This window comes from Salmo salar, chromosome ssa15, assembly GCF_905237065.1.
Source record: "Salmo salar chromosome ssa15, Ssal_v3.1, whole genome shotgun sequence".
NCBI classification, from domain to species: Eukaryota; Metazoa; Chordata; class Actinopteri; order Salmoniformes; family Salmonidae; genus Salmo; species Salmo salar.
This window is the reverse complement of record NC_059456.1, coordinates 7,391,694-7,406,527: the sequence shown is the minus strand read 5'-3', so window position 1 is coordinate 7,406,527 and position 14,834 is coordinate 7,391,694. Positions and strand designations below refer to the sequence as shown.

The 14,834-nt window shown below is 43.8% G+C and overlaps 1 protein-coding gene across 1 annotated transcript in view; it reads left to right on the top strand.

Moving 5' to 3' along the window:
* Positions 1-651: 651 nt before the first annotated feature.
* ndufs4 (NADH:ubiquinone oxidoreductase subunit S4) overlaps positions 652-14,834 on the top strand; it is a 43,685-nt gene continuing 29,502 nt past the window's right edge. The window contains exons 1-2 of the mRNA XM_014143510.2: positions 652-812; positions 10,583-10,661. Coding sequence (XP_013998985.1) covers positions 730-812; positions 10,583-10,661 — 162 coding nt within the window. The 5' untranslated portion in view covers positions 652-729. The remainder of the gene's footprint in view (positions 813-10,582; positions 10,662-14,834) is intronic.

Below are 14,834 nucleotides of genomic sequence, written 5' to 3'. Positions count from 1 at the left end.
AGACAGCTAATGGGCGTTCAGGTTACGTCGCAACGGAGGGGCCAGTTGAATAACTCCCTCGGGCAGATAACGTTGGTAGTCCAGTCGTGAAGGCCCGGTGGGGCTCCGCATCGGCAGTAAAACGGGTCCGGCTAGGTGATTGTAGCCCAGGAGTAGCTGTTATGTTGTGTAGGTTAAGGTTAGGGCATACGGGATTGAATTAATCTTTGAATTTGATAGGAAAACATGGTAATGGAATGTGTAATGGATGTAGGTTAGAGGAAACGGTTGAACATTATTACTTTGTGAAATGTATGATGTAGAAAGGGAGAGGTTGTTTGATAGGGTCAGAGAGGTTGGATGGGAATTATTTGATTTGATTTGAAATTCAGGGTTAGTTAATAGGGGCGGCAGGTAGCCTAGTCGTTAGAGCATTGGGCCAGTAACCAAAAGGTTTCTAGATCGAATCGTTCTGCCCCTGAACTAGGCAGTTCTGGGTCACTGTTCCTAGGCCGTCATTGTAAATAAGAATTTGTTCTTAACTGACTGGCCTGGTTAAATAAATTAAAACAAATACAATATAGTGGTATAGATAGGTCGCGACCGGCCCCACACTCCAGAACAGTAGGTGGCGCTGTATGCGTCTGTTGGTTGCGATTCGCCAATCGAACTTAAAGAAGAAGCACAGCAGCAGCTCTTTCTTTTTTTTTACCTTCCCGGACTCCGTACATATTAGCTGTTGACAGAATCATGGCGTCTTCAATGTCACTTCTAGGTTTGGGACGGGGTTCCCTGCTAAATACAGCCACTAAAGTATTCCTGAATCCTGTCAGGTAATTATGTTTTTATTTTGCTACAGACATATTTCTGTCGCACAACGAGGTACTAACCTCCTATCCGTCATAACATGCCATAGTTAGCTAGTTTATGTATGTGTCATTGGTTTCCTTTCGCTAGCTAGCTATTTAGCTTAGCACAAACAACACAAAAGTTACGTTTTATGATGTGTCCTTGGGATATTTGTAGTGATAATGAGTATGGATGGATGAATGGTTTTGTGAAAGGCAGTGTAAGCATGTCATAGCTAGTTAGGGGTTAATTGCTAGTGGTAACGTTAGCTAGCTGCGTGTGTCCTTTTAAATTTGTTTAACTAGCTAGTTAGCAGCAAAGACAGTAGGAAGATGGGAAGTATGAAGACAGTATGAAGATGGGAAGAAATTACTTCACCAATAAAAATCCGCGATCATGCTTGTATGCGATGTCATGTCGTCATTGGCTAGCTAAATTCATCTAAATTCAGAATAAGGTAATCTGGTCTAACGGTCGTCTCGTACCGAACTGCGCCTGTGCAGGCCGTCAAATCAATGGCACTCTTTAGATATAAATTGCAGCGTTCAAAAACAACTGAACTCGGAAATCTCCAACTTTTTACTTCTTCAGTGGGTTTCATGACAACTGGGAACTCAAAATAAAAACGAGCTCCGACGGTCAAAATTGCTTTGAATGGTTTTCCAAGTCGGGAACTCGGGCCTTTTTCTAGAGCTCCTATTTTTTTTTTTATATATATTTTTTTTACTGGAAGTAACTATTTTACCTCTTATTTTTTCCGACTTCCCAGTTGTCTTGAAAGCATCAATTAGTTCGACGAAAATGAAAGTGTCAGTTTGTCACTTTCACAAGCGCTGAATACCCATATTTAATAATATATCGAATACCCATAATAACATACTGTATGCTACATACTTTTATACTATTAGTTAATTTTAGTATAGTGTAAATGAACGGTATTCTTTCAGTTGAGTGTACTAAGCACATCGCCTGTTTACTGGAAGTTGATGCTGTTGCTATGCAACCGCTTGTTAGCATAGCAAATTAATAGCTTGACATTTTACGACTTTGGGTGTGTTTTTATCAATTCAATCTGCAGTGCCAGAGTGCGCTCTGGGTCTTCATAAATAGTCAGATTGTCCTTACAATGAGACCACTCAAGTACCCAAGCTAACTTTCTAGCTACTTCCAGACACAAATGAGAGACCACCTCACTCTGACCATTTTACTAACCCTAGCAGAGCTGACATGTTATCCAGAGCGTTGGTGACTAGGGTTGCACATTTTGGGGAATATTCAGGCGTGGAAACTTTCCGTTGGAATTAACGGGAATATATGGGAATTTAATATGAATACCATTTAAATGTATGTTTTTTTTTACATTGGATATATTTACCATATATGGCGACAAACATAAACATTTTACCTAATAAGTAGACATAATTGCAAATGATTAAATCCTTCCAATATAAAACAAACAATTTAGTTACGTATTGAACTTTAAATGAGTTGACTCTTCACCTGGGATGATTTCACTGAACAACAAAAGGGAATATTGAGTGATACCCAATGATCCATCGCATCACCCAAGAACATTTTCAACATCTGTAAAATGATAGTTTAGAAACTAAAGCTTTGGTTGTCTTCCTCTCAGGACCTCCTCAATGTCCACCTCTTGAACATCAGACTCTTGAGGCCTCATCTTTACTGTCACTTTCCAACCTTGTTGAGGATGGCTCAAAAAGCCTCATTTATGAGACACTGTAGCGATGACACCATAGGCCTTGTTAATCCCTGCACCAGACAGGATGCTCTTGCCAGCATGCTTGGGGTCCAACATGTACGCTGTGGCGTGTATGGGCTTCAGGCAGAGGTCTTCACGCTTTTTGATGTATTTCAGAACTGCAGTTTCCTCTGCTTGGAGCAACAGTGAAGCGGGCAGGGCAGTACGGATTTCTTCTCTTACATATGCAAACAGAGTATGATCATCAGACAGGATGGCATTGTCTCCTTCAATCCGTCCACTGGCTTAGTGCTATAGGTTTCAGGAGTTTCAGGCTGCTTACCACTCTCTCCCAAAATACATCATCCTGGAGGATCCTCTTGATGGGGCTGTCCATATCGGCAGACTGAGATATGGCCATTTCTTGGAGAGACTCCTTCCCCTCCAGGAGACTGTCAAATATGATGACAACACCACCCCAACAGGTGTTGCTGGGCAGCTTTAATGTGGTGCTCTTATTCTTCTCACTTTGCTTGGTGAGGTAGATTGCTGCTATAACTTGATGACCCTTCACATGCCTAACCATTTCCTTGGCTCTCTTGTAGAGTGTATCCATTGTTTTCAGTGCCATTATGTCCTTGAGAAGCAGATTCAATGCATGAGCAGCACAGCCAATGGGTGTGATGTGAGGGTAGGACTCCTCCACTTTAAACCAAGCAGCCTTCATGTTCACAGCATTGTCTGTCACCAGTGCAAAATACCTTCTGTGGTCCAAGGTCATTGATGACTGCCTTCAGCTCATCTGCAATGTAGAGACAGGTGTGTCTGTTGTCCCTTGTGTCTGTGCTCTTGTAGAATACTGGTTGAGGGGTGGAGATGATGTAGTTAATTATTCCTTGCCCACGAGCATTCAACCACCCATCAGAGATGATTGCAATAGTCTGCTTTCTCTATGATTTGCTTGACCTTCACTTGAACTCTGCATCCAGCAAATTAGTAGATAAAGCATGTCTGGTTAGAGGGGTGTATGCTGGGCGTGGAACATTCAGAAATCTCTTCCAATACACATTGCCTGTGAGCATCAGAGGTGAACCAGTTGCATACACAGCTCGAGCAAGACATTCATCAGCATTTCTCTGACTACGTTCCTCTTGAGTAAAAAAAAACTTCTGATTGCAGGAGGATCATGAGCTGTTGCTATCGATAAGGTGTCTGATTCATAATTTCCCCCTCGACTAGAAGTAGAGGGACTTTTGCCAGAGGTTGCTTGTTGTGAGCGCTGAGGGAACTTTATGCACTTGGCCAGATGATTCTGCATCTTTGTTGCATTCTTCACAAATGATTTGGCACAGTATTTGCAAATGTACACAGCTTTTCCTTCTACATTAGCTGCAGTGAAATGTCTCCACACATCAGATAGTGCCCGTGGCATTTTCCCATAAAGATTAGGGAAAAAATGAGTAAAAAAACCTAAATGCAATTCCATGTACAGATAAATAGTTAAGCAGTTAAGATTACACAACTCCTTTGTAAGAAATGTTTTAAAATGAAACGTGTATGGAAACAGGTGCATTAACACTCCTCAGTTAGGCTCAAGCAAGCTAAAACCCACATGGTAGCAAAAACTAACTAGCAGAAATTGTTAAGTTAGAAATGATTTAAATACACTTTTCTGTAGGCCACTATTTACGAGTTAACAAAATAATGTATGTCATATAAAATATATTCACCCCACCCAGTATTGTAATCAAATCTTACCAGAAAGCATGTAGTCCTTAGCTTCAGACAGTGTAGTAGTGTGGGCTCAATAGCATCTCATTAGTGTGCAAGATCTTGAGAATCAGCTGTACATGTGACGGAAGAATGCGCTGTGCATGCAGAAGGTTGCAATTCCATTGAATTGGGGATAGTTTAAGCAAAATATGCAACAAGATCTAGAATTGCCTTATGTGTATCCCAGAATTGCCTTATGTGTATCCCACACAAAAGGTTCACTATTATAAGCTAACTTTTTTGTTGTTGATGAATTTAAGCAAAATTCCCCAAATTCCAGGGCTTAACTTCCCATGGAAAATTTCCAACCCTTTGCAACCCTATTGGTGACTTTGGGAACATTATAATTATGCTTTTTTTGCCGACATTTACTGACACTGGCAATATTCAACAGGTGTTGAGCGTTAGTAAATTCATCAGTTATTCTGCGTTCTGGCACACTCAGATGTGAGTGCTCTGAAATCGGAGTCGATAGGCAGAGCGAATTTACAAATGCATTACGACTATGCCGCTAAGCTAAGAATGACGTGAATAATCAATTCAATACACTTTGGGTAGTTAGATAGCATATAGTTAATATACTGGCAAGTTCGATGTATTAGTAGCCAACTAACATTAGGTAGCTAGCTAACATACCGGTACATACTGCTGTAATGATATGCTATTCGATTCGTAAGGATAGCGTAGCTAACAAATTTTCAGCCAACATAAGTTACACGTTATCTGAAAAGTCATTACTTTATTACATTGCTCAACATTTTATTAACATTTGTCATAATTAGTTAAAGCAATGAATTTGTATCAGACTTCGGCTGCATATTTTCTACAAATCTGAAAATGTAATGAAGCCATGTCCATTTTCGGGAAAAATTGCATTATGGGCCCTAAAAGCACAGAAATAGTGTCCACTGCTTGTGTACTACATCTTACATTTCTGTCACAAATGGAATGTTAGTGCAGTTAGTATTCAAACACACCTAAGGTCTTTCATGAGGTTGGAGTAATAACATGTTCAGCTACTGAAGACATTGGCGGTGACTCCCGTAATAATAGGGTTAGAGGCAGAGAATCCCGGTGGAGAAGGGGGAACCCGGCCAGGCAGAGACGGCAAGGGCGGTTTGTTGCTCCAGTGCCTTTCCGTTCACCTTCACACCCCTCGAACCAGACTACACTCAATCATAGGACCAACTGAAGAAATGAGTCTTCAGTAAAGACTTAAAGGTCGAGACCGAGGCTGCGTCTCTCACATGGATAGGCAGACCATTCCATGAAAATGGAGCTCTATAGGAGAAAGCTTAGAAATTCTAGGGACGGTAAGGAGGCCTGCGTCTTGTGAACGTAGCGTACGTGTAGGTATGTACGGCAGGACCAAATCAGAAAGATAGATAGGAGCAAGTCCATGTAATGCTTTGTAGGCTTGCCATAAAACCTTGAAATCAGCCCTAGCCTTAACAGGAAGCCAGTGTAGAGAGGCTAGCACTGGAGTTATATGATAAAATAATTTGGGGGTTCTAGTCAAGATTCTAGCAGCCGTGTTTAGCACTAACTGAAGTTTATTTAGTGCTTTATCCGGGTAGTCAGAGAGTAGAGCATTGCAGTAGTCTAATCTAGAAGTGACCAAAAACATGGATTCATTTTTATGCTTTTTTTGGGGGGACAAAGTTTCATTTTTTTGCAATGTTACGTAGATGGAAAAACAACGTTTTTAGTTAACCAAGTTACTGACTGACTAGGCTAATTCTTCATGTTTTTGGCGGTGATTCCAAGGGAGTTAAATCACTGGGAAAGTAGTACTGATTTAGGATCAGTTTTGCTTGGACCCTAGAGTTATTTTATACAAACTTTTATTTAACTAGGCAAGTCAGTTAAGAATAAATTCTTATTTACAATGACGGCCTACCCCGGCGACGCTGGGCCAATTGTGCGGAAGCAGGGGCCTTACCTGGGAGTACAGTAACAGTCTCTGTTATACTCGATGCTTATGAACTGACTATTCGTATATGAATTTCCATATCAATGACACACAAACAAAAGGGTTGATTTGTTCATCAACACGTGCAGCGATTGAAGGTACATAATGCATATATTTTAATCTCCCAATCAGGCCACTGCATGCTGTGACATGGGCTTATATTAGTTGTTTATAAGTAAATATTGCATTTGGTCATCCCCAAAATGTGTCTGTTGAACGTCTGTGGATAGCTGACAACAGGGTTACAGGTTTGTTGATGTGCTGCTCTGGAGTTCCATAACCCAGCAGACTCACCTGGGGACAGAGGGATGGACACATGTTAGATTTGATAAGTCTTGAAGACTTTTTTTTTTACAGGGAGGAGCGAGCATGAGATGGAGTGAGTACAGTAAATCCTGTTTAACCATAGGCCCTGGATAATATGCTGTCATCACACAAGCAGACTGCCATAGTGAAGGAGAGATCGCAGGTAGTGGGTCAGAAGGCTCTAGAAGTCCTTGGACCAGTCAGTCTCTGTAGCACCTGGAAAGAGATGGATGGAGGTAGTGGGTGTGCTTGAAAGAGCGCTCACCCCTGACCTCCCACTGGCCCAGGGCCTCCTGCCTAACCCTCTAATCAGTCTCCACTGGCCCAGGGCCTCCTAGCTAACCCTCTAATCGGTCTCCACTGACCCAGGGCCTCCTGGCTAACCCTCTAATCGGTCTCCACTGACCCAGGGCCTCCTGGCTAACCCTCTAATCGGTCTCCACTGACCCAGGGCCTCCTGCCTAACCCTCTAATCGGTCTCCACTGGCCCAGGGCCTCCTAGCTAACCCTCTAATCGGTCTCCACTGGCCCAGGGCCTCCTAGCTAACCCTCTAATCGGTCTCCACTGACCCAGGCCTCCTAGCTAACCCTCTAATCGGTCTCCACTGACCCAGGGCCTCCTGGCTAACCCTCTAATCGGTCTCCACTGACCCAGGGCCTCCTGCCGAACCCTCTAATCGGTCTCCACTGGCCCAGGGCCTCCTAGCTAACCCTCTAATCGGTCTCCACTGACCCAGGGCCTCCTGCCGAACCCTCTAATCGGTCTCCACTGGCCCAGGGCCTCCTAGCTAACCCTCTAATCGGTCTCCACTGACCCAGGGCCTCCTGGCTAACCCTCTAATTGGTCTCCACTGACCCAGGGCCTCCTGCCTAACCCTCTAATCGGTCTCCACTGACCCAGGGCCTCCTGCCTAACCCTCTAATCGGGCTCCACTGGCCCAGGGCCTCCTGGCTAGCCCTCTAATCGGTCTCCACTGGCCCAGGGCCTCCTGCCTAACCCTCTAATTGGTCTCTCTGACAGGAATTTACTCCAGGAGTAGAATGTTGTATGGGGCCTAGGGCTTCTCCACTCCTTATGAGTGTAGTATTAGCTCTTGAAATTGTATTTTTATTTTTTATTTAACTAGGCAGGTCTAATAACATTCTTATTTACAATGACCGCCAAACCCAGAGGACACTGGGCCATCCTAAAGGACTCTCAATCACGTCCAGTTTTGATACAGCCTGGATAATGTAAAGGATACAATTATATCATGACTTACTGGCACAGAGTGCTTCATGTTCCTGCTGTTAGCACAGAGTGCTTCATGTTCCTGCTGATAGCAAGCCTCGACCTGGATGCCTGTAAATGACGTCAGAGCTGTCATCACTAGTTACCACAGCCACTTAGTCATACATCCCGCCTATTTCGACATTTTCTTTCTACTTAAAATGTGATTGAAAAAAACCCTAAGCCAAACCTTTTTAAATTAAGACCAAAAACATGTTATTTTTCATGATTTTTTTTCTCTCGATTTGGCCCATTTTGACTTTGTGGCTGTGGTAACTAGTAACCCAACAGAGCTGATAACTTAAAAAAAAAAAGTAATATGCACAACATTTTGAGATAAAGGTTATGACAAATTACATGTCATTCATGTATATTTTATAGCTAAGCTATTATTCATATGAAGACACCACGTATAATTTCACTAACAATTGCCACCTCGACTTATTCCATCATGACATAAACGACAACATGTTCCTTTATTTGACTAGTTAGCCGCTAGTTTAGCCAGCTGTAGCCTGTGAGGCCGGGCTAATGTTACAGCCAAACTGCTTCAAATAGGGTGATTAGCCTAGCTAGCTAGCTAAATGATAACCATGTTAATTATAGTGTTAATTATAGTGTTAACTATTGCTTAATTCAGGATGTAGGTTTCACCTCCGAGTTACATCTGTAGGCATTAATCGCTAACGTGAGCTAGCTAGCATGCGTTGTTTCTGACATTTCACGATCCTGTTTACTTCGGCCAGATATTTAGCTACTGTAGCTAGCTAGGTAATAATGGTTTATGATAATTGCACTTAGATAATTATCTAACTTAGGCTAAAGTGTAAAAATGCAGCTGCTCTAGTTGGTTAGCTAGTTACCAAAGACACTCACCTTTTGGCTCCTTGCCATACTTCTCTGACCAACTAAACGTTACTAGTCCTTCTTGCCTAGTCCCGTCTATAGGTCTTCTAGGTTCAAAACGATACGTCTGTAGTCCGGTGCTTCATTGTCAAAAGAAACGCCCTCGCATACTACCATCTGGTGCAGTCAATGGCTCAGCGTTGCAATAGTATACACTTGATTCTACGTCACGCCTGGACAACGTTATACTTTATATATATATATATAGTGCCCCTGCAGCCCAGAAGTGGATATAATCGATGATATCTCCAATTTACAATGTTGGATAAAAAAATAAAATTGACAGATCAGATTCGCACATGTGGACTACTCATTATTGTATGAGGGGGGGGTGTTTAAAGTGAAACATGGCCGTTAACTCAGCAAAACCTTAGCCAGCTAACTTGTTTGTGTTATAGTCTCACTCGTCTCCGCCATCTCCTTGGAGCGTAGCGCTGTGACATTTGGATCTCCATGCCGTCCTATTCTGTCCCAGGTTGTGTAGGTCGTCAACCAGCAGGTCCGACCATCTGACTCTCCTCTTGAGAGTGGACAGTTGGGGACGGTGACTCCAGAGGTGTGATCTCCATTTGCCTACTGTCATAATCAGCTTATCTAGTTATTATTGTGCATGTAAACGTACTCAAATGTTTCCAGTTTCACTCTTGCCGGGCGAAAAGGGTGATTCACTTCTTGCCTTGCCATGGAAACTATGCTAGGCCTATTCTCGAAACTCCTACATTTTTTTTTAAATTCAAAGAACCCGTAGTGTGATTATCCATGTCTGATTGGTCATCTATAGCCTGTACGTTGTCCCCGGATTTTGGGAGCGTTCCCTGCCGTTTCAGCTGGTCCGTATTCACTAGGAAGCAAACAGGCTGAAATGGCAAGGGACCTACCTCAATTTGTCCAATAAACAATTGTATTTTTTCCAGGGTGTGCACTAATGAATATGACCCGTTCAGTAGTCTTATTTAACCAGGCTATCAGCGTGCTGGCATTCCATGGACTAACGCAGATGGGCAGCTCCCTCCCTGGCTTGCTCGCTCCAGTCCCTCCCTGGCTTGCTCGCGCCAGTCCCTCCCTGGCTTGCTCGCTCCAGTCCCTCCCTGGCTGGGCACTGGGGCACACTGCTGTATTTGTGACAAGCTAATAGCTAGTAGGCCATGTTGTTGTTCACTTCTCACAGAACCGCCCCAGTTCTTGCCCCACTGACTCAGTCGCCATGGTTTGACCAGGACTTTGTTGGCTGGCTAGGCTTCCTGGCTGTTTCATGACAAGCCAGCATGTTCACTACTCCACACAGAGCCATCCCAGTCCTTCCTTAGGCACTCGGTGGCGGTGAGCCGGGGACAGTTGGGACGATGAGCCAACATAAAGTGTGGTCTGTCGTCAACTCATCAGCAGACCTGGGTTCTGGATTATTTGACATTGTTCAGATACTTTTGCTGGGCTTGATTGATGGTGCAATGGAACCAATTGAATAATTTTGAACAGCCCAAACCACTCCCATTAGGCATTCCAGGCAGGCTGGGGCAAATGCTATGTTTTGAAATATGTCAAATACGGGTTGAACCCAACAGGTCCGTCTGGTTAACAGGCAAGCAGGAGCCAGAAACTCACCAGACAGAACTAATGGGGAAGGAAAAGAATCCCCACCCCCCCGTCTGTCTCCTTTCACTGTTTCCTTCCCTCCTTTCTTCTCTCCTCCGCCGAGTCCTCCAAGACAGTTAATTGTCATGGAAGTTCCTAACTTGTTTACGTAATGTTGTGCCTGGTGTGTGTGTGGTGTGTCTGATTCTTTGCCATGAACAGTCTGTTCGAACTTCCTGTGTTGCCATTGCAGGTCGGTGAGCCTGACAGGATGTAGGCTGGCAGAGAAAGCAGGACAAGAGACGCAACTGATCACCGTGGACGAGAAGCTGGTGAGTAATAGGCCACACACACACACACACACACACACACACTTCCTGCTCAACGTGTCAATCTGTCACATGACAGTATCTCTCGTGCGACGGCATCCAACTCTGCTCTCACGGTGTCCCCACCTCTGTTTGTCACAACATCAGTTGTGTGTTAGTTAATTGCAGCTGTATGGCTCTTTAAAAAAAATAAATATATATATATATATATATATATATATATATATATTTATTTATTTATTTATTTATTTATTTATTTATTTTTCACCTTTATTTAACCAGGTAGGCTAGTTGAGAACAAGTTCTCATTTACAACTGCGACCTGACCAAGATAAAGCATAGCAATTTGACACATGCAACAACAGAGTTACACATGGTATAAACAAAACATAGTCAATAATACAGTAGAACAAAAGAAAACAAAAAGTCTATATACAGTGAGTGCAAATGAGGTAAGTTAAGGCAATAAATAGGCCATGGTGGCGAAGTAATTACAATATAGCAATTAAACACTGGAATGGTAGATGTGCAGAAGATGAATGTGCAAGTAGAGATACTGGGGTGCAAAGGAGCAAGATAAATACAGTATGGGGATGGGCTATTTACAGATGGGCTATGTACAGGTGCAGTGATCTGTGAGCTGCTCTGACAGCTGGTGCTTAAATCTAGTGAGGGAGATATGAGTCTCCAGCTTCAGAGATTTTTGCAGTTCGTTCCAGTCATTGGCAGCAGAGAACTGGAAGGAAAGACGACCAAAGGAGGAATTGGCTTTGGGGGTGACCAGTGAGATATACCTGCTGGAGCGCGTGCTACGAGTGGGTGCTGCTATGGTGACCAGTGAGCTGAGATAAGGTGGGGCTTTACCTAGCAGAGACTTGTAGATAACCTGTAGCCAGTTGGTTTGGCGACGAGTATGAAGCGAGGGCCAAGCAACGAGAGCGTACAGGTCGCAATGGTGGGTAGTGTATGGGGCTTTGGTAACAAAACAGATGGCACTGTGATAGACTGCATCCAGTTTGTTGAGTAGAGTGTTGGAGGCTATTTTATAGATGACATCACCGAAGTCGAGGATCGGTAGGATGGTCAGTTTTACGAGGGTATGTTTGGCAGCATGAGTGAAGGATGCTTTGTTGCGATATAGGAAGCTGATTCTAGATTTATTTTTGGATTGGAGATGCTTAATGTGAGTCTGGAAGGAGAGTTTACAGTCTAACCAGACACCCAGGTAGTTGTCCACGTATTGTAAGTCAGAGTCGTCCAGAGTAGTGATGCTGGACGGGCGAGCAGGTGCGGGCAGTGATCGATTGAATAGCATGCATTTAGTTTTACTTGCGTTTAAGAGCAGTTGGAGGCCACGGAAGGAGAGTTGTATGGCATTGGAGCTCGTCTGGAGGTTAGTTAACATTGTGTCCAAAGTGGGGCCAGAAGTATACAGATGGGTGTCGTGAGCGTACAGGTGGATCAGAGAATCACCAGCAGCAAGAGCGACATCATTGATGTATACAGAGAAGAATCGTCCCGAGAATTGAACCCTGTGGCACCCCCATAGACTGCCAGAGGTCCGCACAACAGGCCCTCCGATTTGACACACTGAACTCTATCGGAGAAGTAGTTGGTAAACCAGGTGAGGCAATCATTTGAGAAACCAAGGCTGTCGAGTCTACCAATAAGAATGTGGTGATTGACAGAGTCGAAAGCCTTGGCCAGGTCGATGAATACGGCTGCACAGCAATGTCTCTTATCGATGGCGGTTATGATGACGTTTAGGACCTTGAGCGTGGCTGAGGTGCACCCGTGACCAGCTCTGGAACCAGATTGCATAGCGGAGAAGGTACGGTGGGATTCGAAATGGTCGGTAATCTGTTTTAACTTGGCTTTCGAAGGCCTTTAGAAAGACAGGGTAGGATAGATATAGATCTGTAGCAGTTTGGGTCAAGAGTGTCACCCCCTTTGAAGAGGGGGATGACCGCTGCAGCTTTCCAATCTTTGGGAATCTCAGACGATACGAGAGGCTGAACAGGCTAGTTATAGGGGTTGCAACAATTTCGGCAGATAATTTTAGAAAGAAAGCGTCCAGATTGTCTAGCCCAGCTGATTTGTATGGGTCCAGAGTTTGCCGCTCTTTCAGAACATCAGCTATCTGGATTTGGGTGAAGGAGAAATGGTGGGGGCATTGGCCGGTTGCTATGGTGGGTGCTGGGCAGTTGACCTGGGTAGGGGTAGCCAGGTGGAAAGCATGGCCAGCTGTAGAAAAATGCTTATTGAAATTCTCAAATATAGTGGATTTATCGGTGGTAACAGTATTTCCTAGCCTCAGAGCAGTGGGCAGCTGGGATTAGGTGCTCTTATTTTCCATGGACTTTAGTGTCCCAGAACTTTTTTGAGTTAGTACTACAGGATGCAAATTTCAGTTTGAAAAAGCTAGCCTTAGCTTTTCAAACTGCCTGTGTATATTTGTTCCTAACTTCCCTGAAAAGTTGCATATCGCGGGGGCTATTCGATGCTAATGCAGAACGCCACAGGATGTTTTTGTGCTGGTCAAGGGCAGACAGGTCTGGAGTGAACCAAGGACTATATCTATTCCTAGTTCTACTTTTTTTGAGTGGGGCATGCTTATTTAAGATGGTGAGGAAGGCACTTTTAAAGAATAGCCAGGCATCATCTACTGACGGGATGAAGTCAATGTCATTCCAGGATACCCCGTCAAGGTCGATTAGAAAGGCCTGCTCGCAGAAGTGTTTTAGGGAGCGTTTGACAGTGATGAGGGGTGGTCGTTTGGTCGCAGATGCAGGCAATGATCGCTGAGATCTTGATTGAAAACAGCAGAGGTTTATTTGGAGGGCGAGTTAGTTAGGATGATATCTATGAGGGTGCCCGTGTTCACGGATTTGGGGTTGTACCTGGTACGTTCATTGATAATTTGTGTCAGATTGAGGGCATCAAGTTTAGATTGTAGGATGGCCGGGGTGTTAAGCATGTCCCAGTTTAGGTCACCTAGTAGCACGAGCTCTGAAGATAGATGGGGGCAATCAATTCACATATGGTATCGAGGGCACAGCTGGGGGCAGAGGGTGGTCTATAGCAGGCGGCAACGGTGAGAGACTTGTTTTTAGAGAGGTGGATTTTTAAAAGTAGAAGTATTAGAAGGAATAAGGTGTCATAGGGAATAGTGTGTCATAGTGAATAGGGTGGTCTATAGCAAGCTGCAACAGTGAGACTTGTTTCTGGAAAAGTGAATTTTTAGAAGTAGAAGCTCAAATTGTTTGGGTACAGACTTGGATAGTAATACAGAACTCTGCAGGCTATCTTTGCAGTAGATTGCAACACCGCCCTCTTTGGCAGTTCTATCTTGGCGGAAAATGTTATAGTTAGCGATGGAGATTTCAGGTTTTTAGTGGTTTTCCTAAGCCAGGATTCAGACACGGCTAAGAGATGCGGGTTGGCAGAGTGTGCTAAAGCATTGAGTAAAACAAACTTAGGGAGTAGGCTTCTAATGTTAACATGCATGAAACCAAGACTTTTACGGTTAGAAGTCAACAAATGAAAGCACCTGGTGACTGGGATTGGAGCTAGGCACTGCAGGACCTGGATTAACCTCCACATCAACAGAGGAGAAGTAGGATAAGGGTACGGCTAAAGGCTATATGAACTGGCCGTCTAGCACGTTCGGAATAGAGAGTAAAAGGAGCAGGTTTCTGGCCACGATGGCACAGATTCAAGGCATAGTGTACAGACAAAGTTAAGGTAGGATGTGAGTACATTGGAGGTAAACCTAGGCATTGAGTAATGATGAGAGAGATATAGTCTCTAGAGACGTTTAAACCAGGTGATGTCATCGCATATGTAGGAGGTGGAACAACATTGTTGGTTAACCTCTATGGGCTAGGTGGGACGCTCAACAGCCAGTGTAATCCCGTGGCGCGTTATTCAAATTCCTCCAAAATGCAAAAACTTCAATTTTTCAAACATATGACTATTTTACACCATTTTAAAGACAAGACTCTCGTTAATCTAACCACACTGTCCGATTTCAAAAAGGCTTTACAACGAAAGCAAAACATTAGATTATGTCAGCAGAGTACCCAGCCAGAAATAATCAGACACTCATTTTTCAAGCTAGCATATAATGTCACATAAACCCAAACCACAGCTAAATGTAGCACTAACCTTTGATCT